This window comes from Pleuronectes platessa, chromosome 18 (genome assembly GCF_947347685.1).
Source record: "Pleuronectes platessa chromosome 18, fPlePla1.1, whole genome shotgun sequence".
In the NCBI taxonomy this organism is placed as follows: domain Eukaryota; kingdom Metazoa; phylum Chordata; class Actinopteri; order Pleuronectiformes; family Pleuronectidae; genus Pleuronectes; species Pleuronectes platessa.
Window position 1 is genome coordinate 21,030,235 of NC_070643.1, and position 24,205 is coordinate 21,054,439.

General features: G+C 47.5%; 1 protein-coding gene across 1 annotated transcript in view; it reads left to right on the forward strand.

Annotated features, from left to right (window-relative positions):
* Positions 1-24,205, forward strand: part of macf1a (microtubule actin crosslinking factor 1a) — a 136,026-nt gene that overhangs the window by 82,777 nt on the left and 29,044 nt on the right. The window contains 31 exon segments of the mRNA XM_053446370.1: positions 1,844-1,963; positions 2,753-2,848; positions 3,167-3,294; positions 3,481-3,574; positions 3,992-4,146; positions 4,356-4,659; positions 4,952-5,080; positions 5,274-5,351; positions 6,167-6,328; positions 6,492-6,596; positions 6,896-6,991; positions 7,388-7,513; positions 8,788-8,940; positions 11,259-11,413; positions 11,949-12,075; positions 12,162-12,345; positions 12,438-12,604; positions 12,702-12,880; positions 12,979-13,117; positions 13,225-13,418; positions 13,551-13,710; positions 13,806-13,889; positions 14,064-14,171; positions 14,264-14,362; positions 14,474-14,596; positions 14,721-14,812; positions 15,090-15,225; positions 17,195-22,903; positions 23,009-23,164; positions 23,308-23,523; positions 23,654-23,827. Coding sequence (XP_053302345.1) covers positions 1,844-1,963; positions 2,753-2,848; positions 3,167-3,294; positions 3,481-3,574; positions 3,992-4,146; positions 4,356-4,659; positions 4,952-5,080; positions 5,274-5,351; positions 6,167-6,328; positions 6,492-6,596; positions 6,896-6,991; positions 7,388-7,513; positions 8,788-8,940; positions 11,259-11,413; positions 11,949-12,075; positions 12,162-12,345; positions 12,438-12,604; positions 12,702-12,880; positions 12,979-13,117; positions 13,225-13,418; positions 13,551-13,710; positions 13,806-13,889; positions 14,064-14,171; positions 14,264-14,362; positions 14,474-14,596; positions 14,721-14,812; positions 15,090-15,225; positions 17,195-22,903; positions 23,009-23,164; positions 23,308-23,523; positions 23,654-23,827 — 9,948 coding nt within the window.

The window sequence follows — 24,205 nt, forward strand, 5'->3', positions numbered from 1 at the left end:
TTCGTCGTCAATTTCCCTGGTGGAGGTCACTGAGGTAGTCAAACATCTCCGCAGTGGCAAAGCCCCAGGGATTGATGAGATCCAGCCAGAAATGCTAAAGGCTCTGGGTGTTGAGGGGCTGTCATGGTTGACACGCCTATTCAACATCGCGTGGGAGTCGGGTACAGTGCCAAAGGAGTGGCAAACCGGGGTGGTGGTTCCCCTGTTCAAAAAGGGGGACCAGAGAGTGTGTACCAATTATCGGGGTATCACACTCCTCAGCCTCCCTGGTAAAGTCTACTCCAAGGTGCTGGAAAGGAGGGTTCGGCCGATCGTCGAACCTCAGATTGAAGAGGAACAATGCGGTTTTCGCCCCGGACGTGGAACTACGGACCAGCTCTTCACTCTCGCAAGGATCCTGGAGGGGGCCTGGGAGTATGCCCATCCGGTCCACTTGTGTTTTGTGGATCTGGAGAAGGCGTATGACCGGGTCCCCCGGGAGAAACTGTGGGAGGCGCTGCGGGAGTATGGGGTAAGGGGGTCTCTCCTCAGGGCCATCCAATCTCTGTACTCCCAAAGCGAGAGCTGTGTTCGGGTCCTCGGCAGCCAGTCAGTTTCGTTCTCAGTGGGTGCTGGTCTCCGCCAGGGCTGCGCCTTGTCACCAATCCTGTTTGTGATATACATGGACAGGATATCGAGGCGTAGTCGTGGTGGGGAGGGGTTGCAGTTCGGTGGTCTGAGGATCTCGTCACTGCTTTTTGCGGATGATGTGGTCCTCATTGGATCATCGGCTTGTGACCTTCAGCACTCACTGGATCGGCTGGCGGCCGAGTGTGAAGCGGCTGGGATGAGGATCAGCACCGCTAAATCTGAGGCCATGACTCTTAGCAGGAAACCGATGGATTGCTTACTCCGGGTAGGAAATGAGTCCTTAGCCCAAGTGAAGGAGTTCAAGTACCTCGGGGTCTTGTTCGCGAGTGAGGGTACTATGGAGCCTGAGATTGGCCGGAGAATCGGAGCAGCGGGGGCGGTATTGCGTTCGCTTTACCGCACCGTTGTAACGAAAAGAGAGCTGAGCCGCAAGGCAAAGCTCTCGATCTACCGGTCGATCTTCGTTCCTATCCTCACCTATGGTCATGAGGGCTGGGTGATGACCGAAAGGACGAGATCGCGGGTACAAGCGGCCGAGATGAGTTTTCTCAGAAGGGTGGCTGGCGTCTCCCTTAGGGATAGGGTGAGAAGCTCAGTCATCCGTGAGGGACTCGGATTAGAGCCGCTGCTCCTTTACTTAGAAAGGAGTCAGCTGAGGTGGTTCGGGCATCTGGTAAGGATGCCCACTGGGCGCCTCCCTTGGGAGGTGTTTCAGGCACGTCCAGTGGGGAGGAGACCTCGGGGAAGACCCAGGACTAGGTGGAGAGATTATATCTCAACACTGGCCTGGGAACGCCTCGGGATCCCCCCGTCAGAGCTGGTCAATGTGGCCCGGGAAAGGGAAGTCTGGGGCCCCCTGCTTGAGCTGCTCCCCCCGCGACCCGACCCCGGATAAGCGGATGACGATGAGATGAGAGATGAGATGAGATGAGATTCTACCTCATTTCAATCTCACTGCATTAGATATTGTTGCTCCATCTTCTTTTTTCTAATCATTTTGTTTTGGTCTGTTGATTTTTCCACTCGATTCACAGCAGAGACGTTATTTCCATTTTCTTTGTTTTTCATCTGTTCAGCTTCTCGAGTAACGACCTGGAACTTCTCAGATAACGATGCTGTTGTTCTAATGGTGCTGCTCATTTAGTTTAAATTACATTTTTTGATTTTGACGCCTCTGTCTCTTCTCTCCCTTCCTCCCTCGCTCCGTCACCAGGAGGTGGACCAGCGCTGGTCAGAATACCAGTCCAGGTTCTCCTCTCTGCTCCAGTGGAGCCGCCAGCACACGGTCCTCATGGCCAACAAGAACTTCCCACAAAACCCAGTGGAGCTCAAGGTTTTTACACAAGTTTCTGTCTCGTTAATGGTTTTTACTTCATATATATATTTTCTGTAGTTCTTTATGAGCCGGTGCACTTGAAGGTTTATTCCTCTTATGTGAACAGTTTGTTTTTGTTTGTCTATTAAACCTGTAAACAACTTTTATTCTCACAAGCAGAGAAAAGAGAAAACTAATCTCCCTCTTGATAGAAAGTTTGATAAAAAGAATGTATCACTGACGTTTGTGTAATTTTAATATCTTGGCTGCTGAAATTCAAATTACTACACAGTCATATACATACAACCTTTTTTTCAAACCTTTAGGCTATGGTGAGGGTTCAATTCCTGATTTTCTTCCTCAGTCCCACCAGCAAGCAACCAGAAAACTTTAAAAGAACAGAGTGAAGGGACAGAGGGAGGAAAGGACAGTGGTTTAATAAGGTGGAGGTGTAAGGCAAGTGAGAAAGAAAGTGAAGAATTCAGATTATGAGGAATTTGTTTGATCAGGGGAGGCATAATTTTCCAAAAAGCATAAAGAATAAACTGTGTGAAACAGGAAGTTGCTGTGAGGTCATGTCTGAAGGAACAGAAGGAGCAAGGGGGAAGGAAAAGGTTAAACATATGAGAGTGACCGGTGAGAAGCTGTCTAATGACCACTCAGCTCTCAGGGACAGGAGCTGTGATTACAAACCCTTTACGTCTGATTACAGGTTGTGCCTTTGTGTTGACCTTTGTGTTGTGACTTTGTGTTGACCTCAGATAGAACCCGTGTTAACACAGACCCCATCACGCTCTCCTCCCTCAGGCACTTTACAACGAGTACGTCCACTTCAAAGAGACGGAGATCCCCACGAAGGAGGTGGAGAAAGGTCACATCGAGCACCTCTACAAGCTGCTGGAGGTAAGGAGGGAGCCGGGGGGGGGGGGAGGGAGGGAGGGAGGGAGGGAGGTGAAGGTGACCAACATGAGGGGGGGAGCTCATTGTGCATCATGAGTTCTGGTGTGTTTGTGAATCGAGCTTCACATTCGTGTCCTGAGGTCGTTTCATGGTCGTGATGTTCTCATGAAACAGATCATGTGACTGTTCTGAAACTCATGATGAGAGTTGTTCCTTTATTCTCACTCAGCTGATGTGAGCAGAGTGAAGGTGTGTGTGTGTCTGTGTGTGTCTGTGTGTGATGTGACCTATGATCTAATGGAGTTTGTTGTGTGTGTCCAGGTGTGGATGGAGTTCGGTCGGATTAAGCTTCCTCAGGGCCTCCACCCCAACGACCTGGAGGAGGAGTGGGGCAAACTCATCCTGGAGATGCTGGAAAGAGAGAAGGCCCTGCGGCCGGCTGTGGACAGGTACACACACACAACACACACACACATACACACACACACACACACACAATACACACACACGTCCATTCAACCTTCTCCAGGATGTAACAAAAAACACGTGTTCAGCTTCTCAATAAGTGTGTTTTCTTTGGACACACCTCTTCAACCCCTGTGTGTGTTTCTGTGTGTGCGATTGTGTGTTTCCAGGCTAGAGCTGCTGCTCCAGAGAGCCAACAAGATCCAGAACATGGCTCTGGACTGTGAGGAGAAACTCACCCTCGCCAAAAACACACTCCAGGCTGTGAGTACAACCCCTCGCTGATCTTACACACACATCAACACACACATCAACACACACATCAACACATGCACATGCAGGGTCCTCTGGTTTCCTTAATCCGGCCCAGTAGTTTCTAATGGTTTAATGTGTGCACACTGTAAAGGCAAGGGCTCTTCCAGGAGAATAAATATTTACTCATCACTTTACCTCCTCTCTGCAAACACACAGATTCTTCCCTCTGCCTGTCAGCGACTCAAACTCACTTTAAAAGTGTCACAACACCCATTTCCTGATGCTTTTATTCTCATGTTTAAATCCTGCTGGTGTTTGCTGCTGCTCTTCTCTCACAGGGCTTATTTTGGCGACTTAGTAAATAAGCCGAGCGAGCACAGAAACACACACACAGCTTGATAAGACCCTCCGTCCTCTGATGTGCAGGACATGTCCCGGGTGGAGAGCGGCGAGGTGGTGCAGTGTGAGAAGGAGCTGGCCTGCTACCTGCAGGACTGTGAGTCTCTGATCAGACAACTCAACCAGGAGCTCAAGCTCCTGCGGGAGGAGAAGTACTACCAGGTGGAGCAGCTGGCCTTCAGGTGAGTGAGGAGAGGAGCCGTGTTGATGCTCCTCTGAACGATGAGTGAGGGTTCAGGTCCACCACCCTGACCCTTCAATGATTCATCACGATAAGTGGACAGTTTAATGTAATGAGCAGTAACACAAACAGCTCATTACACTGGGTTATGGGTCAACAGTTTGTGTAGTTGTGTAGCTGTTTATTCTGATTGTTTTCGTTCCTCCACAGAGCGTCCTGCCTGCAGGAGGAGCTGGTCTCCCTCAGACTCCAGTGCTCCAGCGTCTACAGGAAAGGACATTTCTCTCCGGCTCTGGGCGGCACCGGGGCCGAGCTCACCAGCCAGCGAGGCACCGACAGCGGCCTGTCACTGGGGCAAACGCTGCTGGGAGCTGTGGGAGCTGTGGGAGCCGTGGGAGCCGCGCTCCTGAGGCGACCCATGGCCCGCTCCCAGCTGGTGGCCATGTCTTCATCAGAGGACGAGGGAAGCCTGAGGTTCATCTACGAGCTGCTGGGCTGGGTGGAGGAGACGCAGGTCAGTCTGCTGCTACCCAGGATGTTCATTATGAATTCATCTGCTTCCTTTTATATGATTAATCTGGGAATCATCTCCGTGGATGATGAGAAAGAGAGGAAAAAAAACAGACATTAAAATATCTCAAACACCTGCAAACACCTTGTTTTGTTCAACTAAAAGTTCTGCACACAAAGACATTCTGTTAACAATCAGACAAATTGACATATCACCATAACAAAATGAAATCCTGAGCCTGAAAACACGTTGAACCGACCGTGGAGACTGAACTGGGAATGTGTGTGTGTGTCAGGAGCTGCTGGAGCGAGCTGACTGGGGAGCAGATCTGCCCTCGGTAGAAAACAACCTCCAGGAGCACAACGACATCCACACTGCAGTGGAAGAGTTACTGAGCAGCCTGCAGGAGGCACGCAGCTATGAGGTATGCACGGACAGACACACACACACACACACACACACACACACACACACACACACACACACACACACACACACACACACACACACACACACACACACACACACACACAGACACACACACACGCACACACACACACACACACACATATAGATGGAGCTGGTTTGTATTAAACTTGCATTGTTTTCTCCTCCAGGCAAAAGTTACCCCCAACTTCAAAAGCAGTTACTCAGAAACCCTGGCCAAGCTGGAGCATCAATACTGCAAACTACTGGTCAGTCTCTCTCTCTGTCACTCTGTGTGTGTGTGTCTGTTTGTGTCTGTGTGTGTGTGTCACTCCTTTGTCTCCCAGTTCACCCCCCCCCCCCCCTCAGTTAATCCCATTAAGGCATGACAGTTCTCTTATGCTAATAAAACCCAAATCTGCATCTGCTCTCTCTTTTACCCCTCTCTCAAATTTATCCTCTTTCTCCCTTTTTCATTTCTTTGTCTCTTCTCGATTCTACTCGCGTTTATTTACTTATTTATCAGCTTCATATGTTATAAACTTCTGACTCTGTATATATTCACACCAGCTTTTAATGTTTAAGTCCTTATTTTTAATATCTTAAAGCGTTGTGTTCTCTCTCAGTTAAATTACAGTCGTGTGTGTGTATCTTAAATACTGTGATTGAATACAAAAAACTAATTTGTGGTATTAAAGTTACTCAAATAATGAGTTTAATAAGTACCAGTGTGTGATTAATGATACGGAGAGAATATGAATTTAATGAGAAGATATTAGCCATGTTGCTAATTTCCAAGTAATATCATAAAAATATTATAAATTCTGAATTAAAGAATAAATAAACACAGTTCAAACCTTCTTAAACAGTGTAAAGAATATTGGCTCAATAATATAATGTATTTCAAATTCAAGGAGACACTTTGGTCTCAAGTTTCTTTCTTTCATCGTCAGGTCTTTAAAGTAAATGGACCAAAACCAACAATATAATCAAACAAGAGGCTTTTTGAGAAGTTGTGTGGACGCTGCTGCTCGGCATGGTGATGATGTGTTTGTGTGTTTGTGTGTTTGTGTTGTTAACATAGGACCATTCGTCGTGGCGCCTGCGGAGCCTGGAGAGTCTGCACTCCTTCGTGTCGCACTGCACCGAGGAGCTGATCTGGCTCAACGAGAGGGAGGAGGAGGAAATCGCCTTCGACTGGAGCGACGGCAACAGCAACATGAACGCCAAGAGAGAGTTATACAGCGTGAGTGGAGGAGGGCGGCCACACAGACACTGGGAAAGAGTCGGGGAAATGTAAAGCCGGAGCAAATGAGAAATAACAGACGATCAAAAAACACACAACACAATGACAACCTGCCTGAAAGAGCCTGTTCTCACGCGTCCTTCTCTCCCGGCTGCGTTCACAGGAGATGAGGTCTGAGCTGGATGAGAAACGAGAGGTGATGAGGTCCCTGCAGGAGACGGCCAGTCGTCTGTGTGTGGAGAACCATCCGGCCAAGCAGACGCTGGAGGTGAAGCTATGATTTGATTCAGTCGGGCAGAATCGACCTTTGTACAACATGTCGGCTCAAAGTGCACGAGAGGTTTTGTGTTGTTGCACTTTAAAAAGTCCTCAGATGAACATTACATCGAACAGAGAGGCACCGACTTGTGACTTTTAGGAGAAAATGGTATTTGTGAAATAACACAAACCTCTACACGTGGTTCTTTGTGTTTTTTGGGCGGGTTGTTTAAATGTGTGTGTCGCCCCTGCACTCACTCATGTGTGATCCTTTCCTCTGGCTGTGTGTGTGTGTGTGTGTGTCTGCAGGCGTACAGTGCCGCCCTGCAGACTCAGTGGCAGTGGGTGGACCAGCTCTGTGTTTGTGTCGAGCAGCATCTCAAAGACAACACATCGTACTTCCAGGTGAGACACAACGTTGTGTTTGTGTTTATTATTTTTCAAACTACAGGGAGTATTGTAAATGTCCAGAATCATTTAGAGGAGGAGAAAGAGTTACCAGCTCCTGTTCAACCCAGGACCCCTAAAATAACTGTGCCTGAGACTTGGGACCCTGATGAACTCCAAATTTATTGATTTGAGCTAAAAAATAAAAGCATCCCCGACATGAACATGACTCTGATGAAGAAGCTAATCTGTGATAATCCCCTGAGGGTTCATGTCTGGACAAAGAATCTTAAATCCAACATGACACATCTTATTATCAGTCTGGTTTTGTCCACCTCAGGTTGACCTCTGGTTTTGACCTCTGACCTCTGATATCTTCACCGTCTCTGACTCGTTTCTGTTTCTTGATTCTAGTTCGTGAGTGACGCTCGGGACTGTGAGTCGTACCTGCGTCAGCTGCAGGAAACCATCAAGAGACAGTACACGTGTGACAGGAGCAGCAGGCTGACCAAACTGGAGGACCTGCTGCAGGACTCCATGGTATTTCATCCTCTTCGTGTCTCTGTCCTCAAACAGGACGAATCTCTCTGACACACGTTTTCCTCCTCAGACCAATCTACAGCATCTTCTCATTTCTTGTAACCTTCAGATTAATATGAAACACGTTGATTATTAACATGGAACAGGAGATAGTACAGGAAAGGCCAAATCATAACGTATTTTGTGTGTGATGTTTGTAAATTTCCAGTTTTAGTTGATAATCCAGATACAAATACATCAAATTTATGTATTTATATATTTTCTCATGTGATTTTAGGATTGAATTATAATTTCTGAAGGTAATAACCAGTAGTACACTCAGTTAGATTATTCACATTACTGGGTGCTCCCCCAGGTTTACCAGTCATGTCATGCTGCCACCTTGTGTGCACGGTGCAAGCCTCCAGTAAGAATCAGACAGAGAAGCTGTGGTTTGAAACCATTCCCAGCAGCACAGGATCAGTGTGTGAGGTGTTAACGCTCCTGATGGTTGAGCTCAGCCTCAGGCAGCTGCAGCCACATGACACAGTGAAGTCATCTCTGTGTGTGTCTGTGTGTGTCTGTATGTGTGTGTGTGTGTGTGTGTTTCCACTTCACTGTGCTCCATCTCTCACTGGGAGGAGAAAACAGACCGAGACAGATTCACCTTCTGTTCGACTCTGATGACAAAAAGAGAAAACAATCAATTAACTAATTAACTCTAATTCATTTACTATTGTTAAAAGTTTTTAATTCCTTCTCCTCGTGGACCTGCATCATGATTCATAACTGATTAAACTATATTTGTCAACTGAGCTGCTGATGATGCGTCAGTGTTGCTGACTGCAGTGAAACTCATCTCAGTGTGAAATTCATATCTGGAGTGTAACATCTAAAGTTGTTATCACAGCCCCCCCCCCCTTCTTAGCCTCTCTCTCTCTCTCTCTCTCTCTCTCTCTCTCTCTCTCTCTCTCTCTCTTTTCTCTCTCTCTCTCTCTCTCTCTCTCTCTCTCTCTCTCTCTCTCTCTGTTCCTCTTTTCCATATTTCTCTGCCTCTATCATAAATCTTTAATGTCTCTCTCTGCTGGGGGCCTCACAGATCAGAACTGTATTTCTAATGCTCAGAGTGAAGAGCACACAGTTAAATCTTTGATGTTTAAGAAGTCCTCACATCTCATCTCTCTTTACTTCTACTAATGTCTGATCCAACCATGTTCTCTATATAAAGACCAAATATATCTTGGAGTAGGAACGCTGACATCTTGTGGCTTAAATATGTGTCCTCCTTCCTGCAGGAGGAGAAGGAGCAGCTGATCGAGTACCGGAGCACCGTGGCGAGTCTGGTGGGCCGGGCCAAGACGTTGGTGCAGCTCCGCCCCCGCAGCGCCGAGAGCAACCTGGCCTCCACCACGCCCATCAGGGCCGTCTGCGACTACAGACAGATAGAGGTACGAGAAGCCGTGTGTTACATGTCCGCCCTAAAGCTCCTCAGCCAACAGAGACACTTCTGATTCTGAAATCTGTGGAAGCTCTCAGCACGTATACTCAGCACCAGCCGACCTCTTGACCTCTTGTTTTGAACCCTCACCACCAACTTCCTCCTCTCTGCCCTGCACCTCCTCTTCCAAGTCCTTCCCACAACCACTCTGTGGCGTCTCTATTTTATAAGTTCCCTCCAGGCTCAGGTCTTCTCCCCTCAGTCTAAATGGTCCTTATTGATGTTTAGAATGTAGCAGAGGAGTTAACATCTCTAGTGGTTTTAACTTTATTTTAACTGGCATTTCCAAAGAGCCCCGAACCAGCCCAGTAAGGACTAATGAGAAGACGACTCATAGAAACCAGGGAAGTCTCTCTCGGCCTCTCTCACAGGCGTGATGTCCTCAGGGAATCTAAAAGCTGATCAATTATACATCTGTCCCTTCCCCTCTGTGGGCTGAAGTGAAGGCCGTCCCCCAGCGTCCTCCTGCAGCTCGGGACGGACACGCAGCCGCGGCTATTTTTAGTCTCCTGTGTCTCCGCAGGGCCAATCTGCTCATTGAGGCGTGTGCAGTGTGTGAGGTGTCCAGGTGGTTTGTGTGTCTCTGCTGCATCACTGATCTAACGCTGCACATGACCAAAGAAAATAATCTTCTCTCTCCTTCACTTTCCTGTGTGTCCTCCTCTCTCTCCATCCCCTCGTGTCCCTCTCACTCCGTCCTCTTCCTCATCCTCTTCCTCTTCCCTCCCTTCCTCTCGTCTGTCGGCTGGGCGTGCAAGACAAACGTTCAGGTAGAGCTGCCTCTCTCTTCTCCCTCTCTCACCTCAGACTCGTACACTGCTCACACTCTGCGGTGGTTGCTCCTCTCTTATCGGCTGGGGGTCGCTCGACCTCTGCTCACTGTCAGTCTGACACCTGCTCAGAATACAACTGACAGGACAGTGGGGAAAAAACACAAAGTATTAGAAAAACACTGTTTGCTGTTTTATCTTTGTGTGTCCACTTATTATGTAGATTTGGTAAATTAGACACAGAGTTGTTTACAGCACCAGATCAGCACATAACTCCACCAAAGGCCCAACAGCCCCTTAAATTTCAGCTAAAATCAAGATTCACCAAGTTGAAAACACTCATAGATATCAGAGAACTTCATAAAAAAGTCCCAAAACTCTCAAAATGTTAAATAAAGAGGAATAAATTCTTCCCGTTAATAGAATCCGCTCCAAACTGGTTCTTCCCTGAACAATAACGCATCCTTCCACCAAGTTTCAAGACTATTTGTTTTGTAGTTAATTTGTAATCCTGCTGTCAAACAAATAAACAACCCATATTCAGAAAAATATATTTTTAAATACTTCACACTCAAAAACTGTCCCTGGCCTTAGAAATTGAATTTGAATAACACTTCAAAAAGCTAAATTTAACTTTTTGATTGTTGTAATTAAGGGTTCTCTCCTCTAACCCCCTCTGTTAACTAATAAAGTTGTATTGAGTCAAACCAGTAGTCGTGCATCTCATGGTGTCGTGAACTGGGATCAGTGGATAAGAGCCGGTAGCAACCACTGGGCTGAACTGAACCTAACACAGCCCGGGTCCCTGAGGCTCAGTCAGTCAGCAAGACAACAACAAGTCACAGCTTCAACTAACACTTCATGGATTTACTGTGTGTGTGTGCACAGCTTTGCTTTTCTGACGTACTTGATAAGTGTGTGTGTGCAGGGGTGAGAGAGGGTGGGGCTGGGGGGGCAGTGCAGCTTTTAATGTCCTGAAACTTTTGACAACTGAACTTTTACAGATTTTAATCCCAAACTCTCTGGTCTCTTGTCGGACAATGGATTTCTCAGAATTCACTTTTGAGAAATCCAGGCCCGTCTTCTTCCCTGAACCTGGCTCGGGGGGTTTGGAGAACATTCTGCTGCCTCCACAATAAGAGCTCTGAGTTGTTAGCAGCTTCCTGTAGATCCACACTTTGCTCGTGGCAGCTTCTCTGACCTCATATCATTTTAGAGCTTTTGCTAAATTCATGAAATCCATGAATGTTTGCGTCTTGTGTTGCATTATGAGTTTGTTTGCAATCAGCTTTTGGTTTACATGTTTTCCCTTCTCTCCTCCCTGGTTTCACCTCCCTCGCTCTCCTCCTCTTCCCTCTCTCCGGATGCCACCTCCTCTCTGCTCACCCCCCCCCACATCGGTCTTTTCATAACCTCCATTCCCTGTTTTTTTTGTTTTGTTTCTTTTTCCGTTGTCCTCCCGTGTTTGCATCCGTTGGGCTCGACCGCCTCCTCTCAGATCACGATCAGCCGAGGGGAGGAGTGTGTGCTGGAGGACAACTCCCAGAGGACCAAGTGGAAGGTGATCAGTCCCACGGGCAACGAGGCCATGGTCCCCTCGGTGTGTTTCACCGTCCCGCCCCCCAACCAGGAGGCCATGGACACAGCCAGCAGGTCAGACCAAGAACCTTCACCTCCATGTTGTGAGGCAGAGATGGTTTAAAGTTATAATAATGATTTCATTAATATCAATAATGGTAATCACAGTGATAATACATTTGATTTAAATAGAGGTTTAAACGATGCTCAAAGACGGAGCAAATAAATAAAAGTACTAGAAATATAAACTACGCCTCATAAAAACTCTCCACATTCTCGTCTTAAAAATGAAATAAAAACTAGAAAAGTAATTCATTAGTTGTTATGCTTGACACATAAAACAATTAAAAGGTTATTGATGTTTTTATAAGTGAAAATTACTTGGATTTGAAAAAACCATATATTTTTTTCTAACAAACCCATAACACAGTTTATCCTGAACTATAGAGGATCTCTAATTAGGAGTCAATTAACAGTTGATTGCAGAATTTTAAAGGAGCATTTTTCCTATGTATTAGGTTTAAAGAATTTTATATTTTCAGGTTTATCTCAGAAATTGTACGATACGGTGGATACTGATTTTGGTCACACTCCTGTTCTCTGTGTTCAGGACGGAGCAGCTGTACCAGAAGGTGATGTCTCTGTGGCACCAGCTGCACGTGAACATGAAGAGCGTGGTGTCCTGGCACTACCTGCTGAAAGACGTGAGGACCGTCTCCACCTGGAACCTGGACACGGTGAGAAGAGTGAGATTCATGTGTCTCTCCTGGCTCCTGTCCTCCTCCTCTTCTCAGTCGTACTCATCTTCTCCCCCCCCCCCCAGGTTCGATGCCAGTCTCCAACAGAGCGGCAGCAGGTCCTCGACCACCTGGAGTCCCACTTGGCCGACTTCCTGTCCGACAGCAAGGAGAGCGCTCTGTTCACGCCGGCCGAGAGACGGGAGCTGGAGAAGGACGTCCAGCAGGCCCAGCAGCACTGTCAGGACCTGCTGCTCAACATGGAGACGGGTGAGACACTGGGACTGTAGCTCTATAGAACCAGTAAAACTCTGCAAACAAGGCTGAAGTAACACTTCTGTCTCCTGTCTCTCTCTCTCCAGCTGAGAAGGACGAGTCCGTCTCTCGGTCGTACCTGTCCGAGCTGCAGAACATCAGCCTGCGTCTGAACGAGGCCGAGCAGAGGCTGCTGAGGGGGATTCAGACTCCGGCCCCCAGCCGGCTGTCAGGAGACACTGTGGACAACACCGTGCAGATCGCAGAGCAGGAGGTCGGTTTGAGACACGTCTGGAAGCGACGCCCTTTTTAAGTCACGCCTCTATTGGTCAGAATTGTCTCTAACTCCCTAAACGGTCTCTGGTCTCCAGAAGCTGCAGTCGGAGCTGGACGCCCTGCGCTCTGGTTTGGGGGACGTGTCCCGGCGCTGTGTCCGGTTCTTTGAGGAGAAGCCGACGTCCTCCAGCGTCCCCGTCCTCCAGGCCGAGCTCAACCAGGCTGTGGAGAAGACGGACAAACTGCACAACCTCTCGTGTGTCTACCTGGAGAAGTAAGAGGACTCTTGTGCTTCTGTTTCGTTGCTCAACTCAGAGACGTGAACCAAGAGTGTGTTGGTATTTAATTTGGTTTGTTCGTTTGCCTCTGCAGGTTAAAGACCGTGGACGTCCTGATTCGCAGCCTGGACGAAGTGGAGAGCCAGGTCAGGAGGTACGAGAGCCGACTGAGTGAAGAGGACATCGTCCCTGCCGACACCACGGCCATCCAGAACCTCAGAGACCAACACGGGGTAAAGAACTGAAACTCATTCTCTGAGTATCTGAAGAACAGGCGTCGTGTCGTGAATCCATTTGACTCTGATCCTCATTCTCTGTTTCCTGTTGTGTTTCCCTCCAGAGGTGGCAGGAGGAACTGGGCGAGCAGGGGGACATCTTCGATTCCCTGCTGTCCTCTGTGCGTCGGGCCCAAGAGGCGGGGTCTCAGCTCAGCAAGCTCCACCCCGACCGCAGCCCCGAGCTGGCGCTGTACCAGGAGAGAGCCAATCAGATGACAGACAGGTGGAGCGGCGTTCAGAGACAGATGGAGACACGGTGAGGAACACAGGGTGGAGACGAGCTCCTGTCACTCAGGATCTCAAATAGTAACACATACAAATATTGAATATAGAACTCAGGCTCCTCTGTTATTATCTTTTAAATGTTCTTTTTCCTGTTTCCCTGCAGACGAGCGGATCTGGACGCTCTGGGCTCGGACCTGCACCAGTACAGAGCCGGTCACTCGGCTCTGATCCGGTGGATCGAAGAGACGACAAAGAGACAAGAAGACACACAACCTGGACAGAGCGACAGCAAAGCTCTGTCGGAGCAGCTGGCCCAGCAGACGGTGAGGGACACGGACTTCTCTGATCGTCCTGAATTATAAAATGTGTTGGATCGAAGTATATGATTTATAATATTTTTGTCTTATTGTTTTTTCAGGCATTAGTAGCCGAGATTGAACAGAACCAGACCAAACTAGATGAGTGTCAGACTCACTCCAAACAGTACTGCACCTCAGTGAAGGTAAGAGACTGCATCAGAAGTATTTATACATGTGTCCTCTTGAGTAAAAGTACATGTAAACTGATTTGAGGTTCTGGAAACTGATGTAACGATGTAGAGATGTGGTCTCTGTAGTATTCTGATGCACAGCCACTTGTTTCACTCACTCACACTCCACTGGGCTGTCTGGTTCAGGACTACGAGCTGCAGCTGATGACGTACAGAGCCTTCGTAGAGTCGACACACAAGTCACCTGTGAAGAGGAGGAGGATGCATTCTTCATCTGACGCCATCACTCAGGAGGTAACGATAAAAACTGCACTTCAGGGATTCAACCAATATCCATAATAACTCCAGTGTTGTAACTTGTATGAATCTTTGTCTCATCGCTCCAGTTCATGGATTTGAGCACACGCTACACGGCTTTGGTCACGTTGACGACCCAACACGTGAAGTACATCAGTGATGCACTGAGACGACTAGAAGAAGAAGAGGTGGGACTTTGATTCACTGTTAAACACGGTTATTCCTCACTCTAAGTCCTTCTCCTGTTGCACTGAAGCTGTGGTGATGTTGAGGATGTGTCTCCACTTTGATCTGTGCAGAAAGAGGTGGAGGAGGAGAAGCAGGCCAGGGTCGGGCAGGTCTCAGATCTGCTGGGCTGGGTCAAAGGGCTCCAGGGACGGACCGGCGGCCCCAACGCTGAGTCATCACTCGCAGCTCAACAGGTAGAACAGAAGTTTCATTCAACTTTAAGCCCCTGAAGATCTGACAGACATTTTAAATGCTGTTTTGCGAGAATGTGAAAAGATAATTTTGGTGCTAACGAGCTTATTGTTGCTCTGTGTGAAGTCCATCAGTGAACAGCTGGCTGCCAAGAAGGACGAGGTGGCTGAAGCCATCAGGAGCACAGAGGTCTTCCTATTATCAAAACAAGCCAGCAAGTAAGTTCACATCACACATATGGACACACACATGTCACACTACACACAACTTTACCCCTGTTCTACAAACCAATTCTGAGAAACACACATGGATCATATCACCCTACACAAGCAGCACAAGCTCAAGTGGCTGTTTTAACTAGAAATTATGAATAAATACAATTAATTCAGAAGTTAATGTTCATACCAGGTTTGGAAAGGTGTATTAAAACCTGAAGGGAAGGTGAAGAACACCAAAGGAGCCGTGTCACCATCTCCTCCCCTGTGTCCTCTGCAGGTTGTCCCCAGGGGAGCGTGCTCAGGTGGAGGCTCAGCTGGACCAGCTCAGGTCCACCTACAACCAGATGTGTGACAGCTCCACCCAACAGCTGCAGCAGCTGGAGCAGCAACTTGCCAAAGAGGAGGAGAGAAAGGTATACAGGTCGGAGGGATGAACTGAGATGGAGACAGGATTCCACATATGTACAAGAAATGGTTTATTTTCGTCCTTTTCAAGCTTCACAAAGTGTCATTTTAAAGGTGCTTTTATAAAAAGGTTGTTTTGAGTGAATACGCTTGCAAGCTAAGTGTGAGCTTGCGTGTCTGGGCCAGCTAAAGTGTGTGTGTGTGTGTGTTATACAGCATGTTGTGTGTTCACAAAGCATTTTTGACAACAATCACCACTTTTGATGAATCTCACCCATCGACTCGGTTTAACAAACATCACAGACCCTGTTCAGACGTGTGCTCTTTTATTTATCATACTTGTGTCATAATTAAGAAAATAAATTACAAATCATGATTCGACGCATAAGAAGAATTCACTGAAAAAGTCACAGTCTGAACTGGGCCTCCGCATGTTCCACTCTCTCACTGGTCTCCTGCGGTCATGTCATTAACTGTCATCGCACTGGTTTTTCCATATTGTCACCATCACCATCATCATCATCATCATCAGAAAACACATCTGCTGAACTGCTAACCTGGTTAACACATGGCCTCAGTGGTGCAGCAGCAGCAGCAGCTCTGCCCGAGTCATGGGAGCAGTCTGTCGTAGATTCATTGGTAGAACCAGTCATCTGTAGACAGCTTCATGTGACTCATCTCTGTAGCTGCAACTGTAGATTCACGTTTCTTTTTTATGTGTTGGTGAAATAATGCCACTGCATAAAGTCCACATATTTCATTTCAGTATTTATTTGACCCTCCACACGTTCACACACAGTCTGTTCTCATGTAGAATCATCATACATTTGTCCGAGAGGAGTCGAGTGTCTGAGAGTTATAATAATTCTTATGTTTCAACAGCTGCACCTTGATACCTGGTTCCTATGTGAATGTATTTACAATGAATTTATTTGTGACTTTAAAAGTTCTCACTGAAGAGTAGATGTTTATTATAGAGTCTCAGTATCAGTGCACCAGAGGCCAGCTATGCAAACAAAAACTCACTTCACCATTTGAGCATGTTGTGTCCAGATCACAAGAGTGTGTGTGTGTGTGTGCGAATGATCTTGTTTGTGTTTGTTCTAATGCATTCTATTAATGTGTGACATCTTAAACCAGCGTTTTGCTCAAAAACCACTAACAGCTGCCGAAAGGAGAATTGTGGACATCCCAGTTCTGAGCCGAGGATCAGAGCGAGAGATGGAAAACATAAAACAGGAGATTAGTAGACTCACTAAGGAAGGAGATCAGTTTAGTGTTCAGTCAGTTAGTGGGAATCAATCACTATTCAGTACTATCACAATACTTTTCCAATGATACACACATATTTGTATATATGATGATATATCAGTTGAATACTAAAGTCTCAGACCCCAGGATGAAATGGTAGTTTTAATTTCCTGAGCCTTCTCCGTGTCACGGTCAGAGGTCAGAGGTCAGGGGGCGGGTGTAGTGTCAGTGCAGTGTTAGGAGTCAGAATGAAGAGAGGCATGCAGAATGCTAACAACCAGCTTCTCACCTGTCGCGCCTCGCTCTGCCGTAAGCCGGCCCCTTTAGTGTGTGTGCCGTGGAAAGAGCCCGTACGGTGAGTAGCGCTCGCATTCTCTATTTCTGTTGCCTGCAAATATTATGTGTTTTATTCTCCTCTGAATACCTTGTGTGTTCTTTTACATGTTTGCTTAACTTAAGAGCTTCCTTGTGCATTCTCTGTTCCTGGTTGCTCTGTTGCATGCTTAGAGCTTGTTTTAAAATAGCAGTGGTAAGTATCGAAGAACTCAAAGAAAAGAACATATTGGAAAGAAATAAGTAAATCCTAAATATTCTATCATGAACGTTTTCTTTTTTTTCTGATTCTGCCAATAGTATAATATTGTTATACAATAGGATAACATTATACATTTAGTACCAACCGCACCATGAGTGAATCTCAACTAGATGTTTTCTTTCTTAATATAGAACCAAATTGCCATCGCCGGAGTAATCGACCTGGGAACAGTGGAAACATTCCCAGTGTTCCCAGCCTCTCAGCGTGGTCTCATTGACCAGGACACCTGCCACGTGCTCCTGGAGGCCCAGCTCGTCCTGGGGGGGCTCGTCCAGCCTGACTCCCCACGGAGTCTCACACTGGAACAAGGTCGAGCTCAAGGCCTCGTCGACGCCTGCACCAAGGAGTCGCTGTCTGAGCTGGAGAACGCCCTGATTCTGGTGGGAAACACTGAATCTGAAGCCGACCAGCGACCACCTATGTTGCCAGTAGCTGCGGCCATGGAGGTCGGGCTCATCAAGGAGGAGGTGGGACTCCGCATTCTGGAACTCCAGATGAGCACCGGAGGCCTGAGAGTCTCCACAGGAAAGCTGATAAGTCTGGAGCAAGCAGAGGACTTGAGGCTTTTGACTCCAAGAACTGTCACCAAACTTCAGTCAAGGCTTCAGCACCGAGAGCTGATTGATCCAAACACAGCGGAACAGATTCACCTGTGTGATCTACAAGAGCGCTGTGTGTTCGACTCCGGCCTCCTCCTCCTCCCGGTCAAACAGCAGCCTGGAGGGACGGTCTGCCTCCGCTCTGGAAGGAAAGTCGGTATCATCCGCGCCGTCCAGGAAGGTCTGATCGATCCCGAAGTTGCTGTTCGGCTGCTTGAGGCTCAGCTCTTTGCCGGTGGTGTAGCTGACCCACGCTCGGGCCATCGACTGACCATTAACGAGGCTGTCCGTCTCGGGCTGATGGATCAGGATCTAGCCTGTGCAATGTTAGCACGTCAGCTGCAAACTGGGGGAATTATAGATCCTCTCAGCAGAGAACGCCTGGATTTGGGAGAAGGTCTTCACCGAGACCTTCTCTCCCCTCGTTTGGCTCTGTTGGTCCTCGAGTCTCTTCGGAATTTCAGGGGTCTGCTGTGGCCTGAATCTGGAGAACTTCTGCCCATTGCTGAGGCTCTTCAGCAAGGAGTGATCTCAGAAGAACTAGCAAGAAATATCCTAGCACAGCGTCATGCTATTGGGGGTCTGTACAAACCTGAAGCTCTCCAGGTGCTGCCCTTAAACCATCCTGCTTCGTTCCTTGACCCCGGTGTCGTCAGTTTTCTCAAAGACACCCAAATCCCAGATACTCTTGTCAACATGAATCAGTCTGGCACCAGTTCCATCAGTTCCTCTTCACCTCCATCTTCTCCAGCTCCTGCAGACATGTTGTGTGATGCTTCACCAACAAGTGGAATGGATCCTGAAGAACAAGCCAAACACAAGCTGCTGTTCCACCTCATGACTCACAGCTATGTGGATGCTCATTCTGGAAAACGACTGGTGCTGCTCGACCCTGAGCTGGTGGAGTTGGTCGAAGCTGCTCAACTGGTTCCTGGAGACTCTGCTTTAGTTAGTCAAGCTGAGACTGGAAGCACTTTTGCTCCAGATAAGCAGGGGAAGTTGCAAATGGTGAGAGTGGAGGTGAGTGGAAAGCAGATTAAAGGTGAGGGAGAAGATTCCAATGTAGTTAGACCAAGCAAGGATTCTGAGATCTATGGTACAAGTAGTCTAAAAGAAAGGTATGATGGAGAAGTGTTGCAGAAGCCATCCTTGATCATGTTAGCGAGTGATTTAACAACAAAAGAAGGAATCAAGGTCAAGAAAGTTGCAAAAGGAAGAGCTAAGAAGAAAGAAAAGACCCACGTTCAAAGTTTAATGGCTGTAGCTCAAAGCCCAGAGGAGCTGGTAGAAACTGAATCCAAACCAGGAGATAGGATTAGTCTGGTAGATCCCATCCCACTGGAAGCAGAAACAAGTGAATACGTTCATTTAAAACAATCTGTAGCTAAGGAAGATATAAACCCTGTAAAGGAGACAGATCCCAGGAGTGCTAAAGATGAGGTTGTAGCTGCAGGGGAGATGGAAGTAGAATTTGCTGAGTTGTCAAGGTTGGTCCTGGAGCTAAAGCAGGGAGGTGTGATGACAGAAGAAGGAGAAAAGCTGCTTCCTGATGAGGCAGTAGCCCAGGGCGTCCTCCCCGGCCACACGGCAGTCAAATTAATGGCTCAGGCAGGTCTGTTCGGGGGTTTCCTAGATGCCAACAGTGGTGAGTCCCTGAGCATGGAGGATGTCATGCAGGAGGGTTTGCTAGATGAAGATCTGATGTGGAGTGTCCTGCAGTCAGATAAAACCCTGGCAGGGATTGTGGACGCAGAGAAAGGGCAGATCTGTGGTGTGAGGGACGCAGCTCGAGAAGGGTTGATCGACCTAGACACTGCTGATAGACTCCTGGAAGCCCAGGTGGCTTCTGGGGGAATTGTAGACCTCCGCCGGGATAAGAAAGTCTCTGTCACTCTCGCAGCAAACCTGGGCCTGATTGAGGAGGGTCAAAGAGAAGAGCTGGTGGCACTAGAGAAGGCGTACAAAGGGAAAGACACAGATGTGACAACCGCCCTCAAAAAAGCCAGTTTACAGCTACAGATGGAAGGTGTCATTGACCCAGAGTCTAAGTCTCCAGTTTCTCTGGAGCAGGCAATTCAAAAAGGGTTGATTAAGTCCGAGGAGGCTTATCATGTGTTGGCGAAGCAGGTGGCGGAGGGGGGTGTAATCCACCATGCTTCAGGAATGAGGCTTTCTGTCTCTGATGCTGTCGATAGAGGATTAGTGGATCGGTCTATTGCTCCTGGCCTGGAGGACTTGGAGTGGGTCTACCAAGGCAAAGTCAGCCCCTCATCTCACCCAGATGCTGTTGTACTCCAGGCGTCGACAGGAGCTGTTTTAGACCCTGAATCTGGACGTAGACTGACATTGACGGAGGCTGTTACTAAAGGTCTCCTGGACGAGAACATGGCCAGTGAAGCCATGGCCTCTCCCACAGTGACACAAGGAGCTCTGGACCCTCAGACTGCTCGAATTGTGCCTTATTCAGAACTTGTTAACCAGGGCAGGATCGATATTGACACAGGCAAACGTTTCTTAGAGGTGAAACCCTTCAGAGGGATTCAGAACAAGCAAACCGGAGAAAGTTTGACCCTTTCTGAGGCAATTCAGTCAAAGCAAGTTGACCCAGTCCCAGCACTGAGGCTTCTCCAGAGCCAGGCCGACAGTGGAGGGATAGTTGATATAAAGACTGGAGAAAGGCTCTGTCTCTCTGAAGCCTGTAAAAGAGGTCTAATCGGAGATGACATGGTGAAAGTAATAGCCTCCAACCAAATGTCTAAAGGAGGCTTAGTCGATCCCTCGACTGGACAACGGGTTTCTAGTCTCTGTGATGCTGTTGCAGTCGGACTGATCTCCAGTGACACGGCGGCTGAGATTCAGAACAAAGTGGCTTCTGCAAAGATTGAAGTTGATGGAGGTAGTTCTACACCTGTGGCCTCATTGAGCAGCACATACAGCCCTGCTATTATGATGTCAGTGTCGAGCAGTCCAGCAAACTGGTCAGATGGGAACTCAGAGGAAGGTTCAGGAGTCACACAGGAAGATGAAAAGACAGTAATGTCTTTAGTATCAGACAAGTCACAGTACTACGACGTGGACGAGGACAAAGTAGAGGTGCCGTTGTCCACAGGAGAGTCTTTAATGGAGTCGGACCAGTCCATGGACCTCTTGTGTAACTTTGCAGCTAATGTTGAGAGAAGGATTCAGCAGGCCATCGGAGAGATAGTACCACAGAGAGACAGAAGAGAGAGGCGTCCAAAACAGGAGCCTGATGAGAAAGTGCAGATAAGTGAGGGTAAGGTGAGTGTCTGTGATATTGGCAAAGATTCCCAGGAAGAGGTGAGAGAGGGAGCTGCCATTTTGAAGTCAGACAGGGAACCTGTGTTTGTTGGGGAAAGAGAGCGTCGACCCAGTGATGAGACGTCAGAGGTTCATCAGGTTTCTGAAGTAAAACTGACAGGTTCTGTGGAAGCAGAGATTAGAGACAAGAAAGAAAGTAAAGCCAACACTGAAGTGTCTAAAAAGAAAGAGGAGGAATATAGAAAGAGTGATGTGACAGAACAGAGGGATAATGGCAAAGTTGTGGAAAGAGAGAAACCTTTAAAGATTGAAATAAAATCTGAGCAATCCGGCCAGATGGTGACGTCTCCAGCCAAAGATACAGAAAGCAAAGGCAAGAAAAAGAGGAGGAATAAAAACAAGGGAAAGAGTAAAGAAGCAGAAAGTGAAACACAACCTGCAGAGATTAAACAGCGATCAGACATCGACCGAGCGGAGGCAGAAAGTGAAGGACGGCCTGAGGCTGCAGATCCAGTCACAGATTACCTCCCATCAGCAGACAAAAGGGAGAAATTGCAAAGTCATGGTCGGGTAGCTTCCCTAGAACCTCCCAATAGAGAGCGTGAAGCAGAGACAGATTGGAAAATTGAACATGAAACTGATTTGATGAAACAAGAAACCGTTCCAGCCAATGAACAAATTATAGAGCCAGAAAAGGGTGAAAAGAGAATTATGATTTCTAAGGATGTAGAAGAGTGTGATAAGAGGGAGAGGATAAAAAGAGAGCAGGAGAGAGAAGTCGGAGAGAAGGCATCTGTCTCTCAGGAACCAGAACGAGAGAGAGCGAAGGAGCAAGAGCTGCCTCTGAAATCTCCTTTACCGGAAAACGAGAAGGCCGCTTTGATTCTGAAAGCCAAAGAGAGCATCCTGAAAAAGGTGTTTGAAAAAGGAGTGAGTGAGAAACAGGCTGCTGAGGAGCTGCAGGCCCTGAGGAAAGAGGTGGAGAAGAAGGAGATTCAAGACACGACTGCAAGAGAAGTGAAGGCCACAACTCTGCCAGCTAACAAAGGAGAGGGGAGTCAGGATGTCGGAGAAGTCGAGAGGCTGAATGGTTCGTTAAAAGACAACGAGGAAGAGACGAGTGTCAGAGGAGACAAATCGAAAATGATAAAGGTCAAAGAGGATTTGACTGTCGAGGAACTTTCTGTTAACGAGGGAATGGAAACCAAACTGTTGGAGGCTCCGTCACAAGAGAGAGGAAAGATCAGCTCTGGAAAGGAAACAATCGAGGTGTTGCCGTCAGTGAAGCCTAAAGAAATTCAGAAAAGCAAACGAAGCAAGAAGAACAAGAAGAACAAGAGTTCAAATGTGACAGACAAAGCTGAGCCTGATGCTGAGAAAGAGGATTCTGCAGCGACTGCAACTAAATCAACCAAACCAAATGTGGATGGCTCAACTTTGAATAAGGAGCCGAGGACGGTCCAACCTTCAGCTGGTGATACGACAATTAAACCTGAGATCTCTGGAATCACTGATGAAGCAGCTGAGACAAGTCGACACAGATCACATGAGTCTGAGGAACCAAGTTCTCACGCAGAGGAACACACACGAGTTGCAGAGGACACGTCTATCGAGAAAGAACAATCTCGTTCAGGAACCACAAGTGAAGGTAAATCCATCCAAGCTGTCGCAGGAGAACCAGACAAACCACTGACAGCTCAGCGCGTCGCACAAGTCAAAACATCTGGAAAGGGTAGAAAGAAGAAAGTAGCTGTGGTCTTAAAAGAACAAGAGCCTCAAGATTCTGCAGCTTTGCTCTCAGAGGAAACGTCAACAGAGTCTGAATCAGCTGGAGTCACTGAGTCGGATACAACCGCTGAGAGCTGGGGGGAGGAAGAGGAGGAAGAGGAGGAAGAGGAGGAGGAAGTCAGAGAGAGACGAGGGACTGAGTCAAACAGAGAGAGGACGTCAGTCACTGGCAAGGTGAGACAAAATACAGCAATTCTCATGTAGATCTGTTTAAATGAAACATCTCCTCAGTGACACATTTCTAAATGAGTCCAAGCTGATTGTGTGTTTCTCCCTCAGTCATCATTAAAGCGTCAGGAATGTTTGGAGCAGGACCAGCGGATCGTGGCCCTGGTCTCGATGGTGCGGCACGTGGAGGTCCGGCTCAAACAGCAGCATCAGCAGTCTGTGGGTCGCAGCCTCATCGCTCTGGAGGACACCATCAGGCAGGCTGAGGTGGAGCAACATGTTTATTTATCCAACAGAGCCTCATTGTGTTTTTCCTGTAGTTTTCTGTTTAAAGCTGATTTAAGGATCAGTCTCTTCACTAAGCGGCATCAAGAAAACGTTTGTTTTATTTCTCCTGATCCGTCTCAAAGACTCTGGACCTTGAGCTGCTCGACTTGGAGACCGAGGTCGCGAGGGAAGTGGAGGCGGCCGAGCTGCTGCTGGAGCCCCGACCTCAGGACGTTCCTCCACAGCTCCTCCTGGCCCTGGAGAAGGACGGGCGCAGCCTGGCTCGAGGGTACGAGGCAGCTCGATCGCTCTCTGCTGGCATTCTGAAAAGCCTGCGAGACCACAGAGACTCTCACAAGGTAAAAGAAGCATGAGTCGCTGTAAAGGTTTGATTTCCTCTCGATTTGATTGTTGTGATCCTTCATCTGTTTCCTCCGTGTTGAGATTGAGACAAAGCTTCCACCCTGATCCCTCTGAACCTTCTCTCAGGAGGCAGTGAACGCTGAGAAGATGTCGCTCGGAGGACGAGTGGAGCGTCTGCTCTCCTGGTTGAAGGAGACCGAGGCTCAGATGGACGGAGGAATTGCAGGAATGGAAAAAATGGAGAAATCAGAGGAGGAGGACAATTGTGATCAGCTCACACAGCAGCTGCATCTTTGCAAGGCAAGTGTGTCTGAAGAGAACTTTATAATATGAAGTGATACCTCCAGAAGAGATGTATAAAACTGTACCATGATACAACAGATTTAATTAGTATTATGGTCAAGGCAAAAGAATAAAGAAGATTATCAAGAATATTTGTTCTGCATTTTGAGATGAAGTAGAAATTAAAGCAGAAATTAGAGAAGTTTGATAATATTTCAACTTTGACCTGGAAATTTTAAGTTTATTCATTAACGTTTCAACTTATATTCTTATTTTCTTTTTATCATTTCTTGCCCTAATATTACTCTGTACTTACAAGACTATGTTGTAGTACTAAAACAACAAGGATCATATTCCCTTGTGGTTTTAATACTCCTGAGTATAAATCTTCTATAA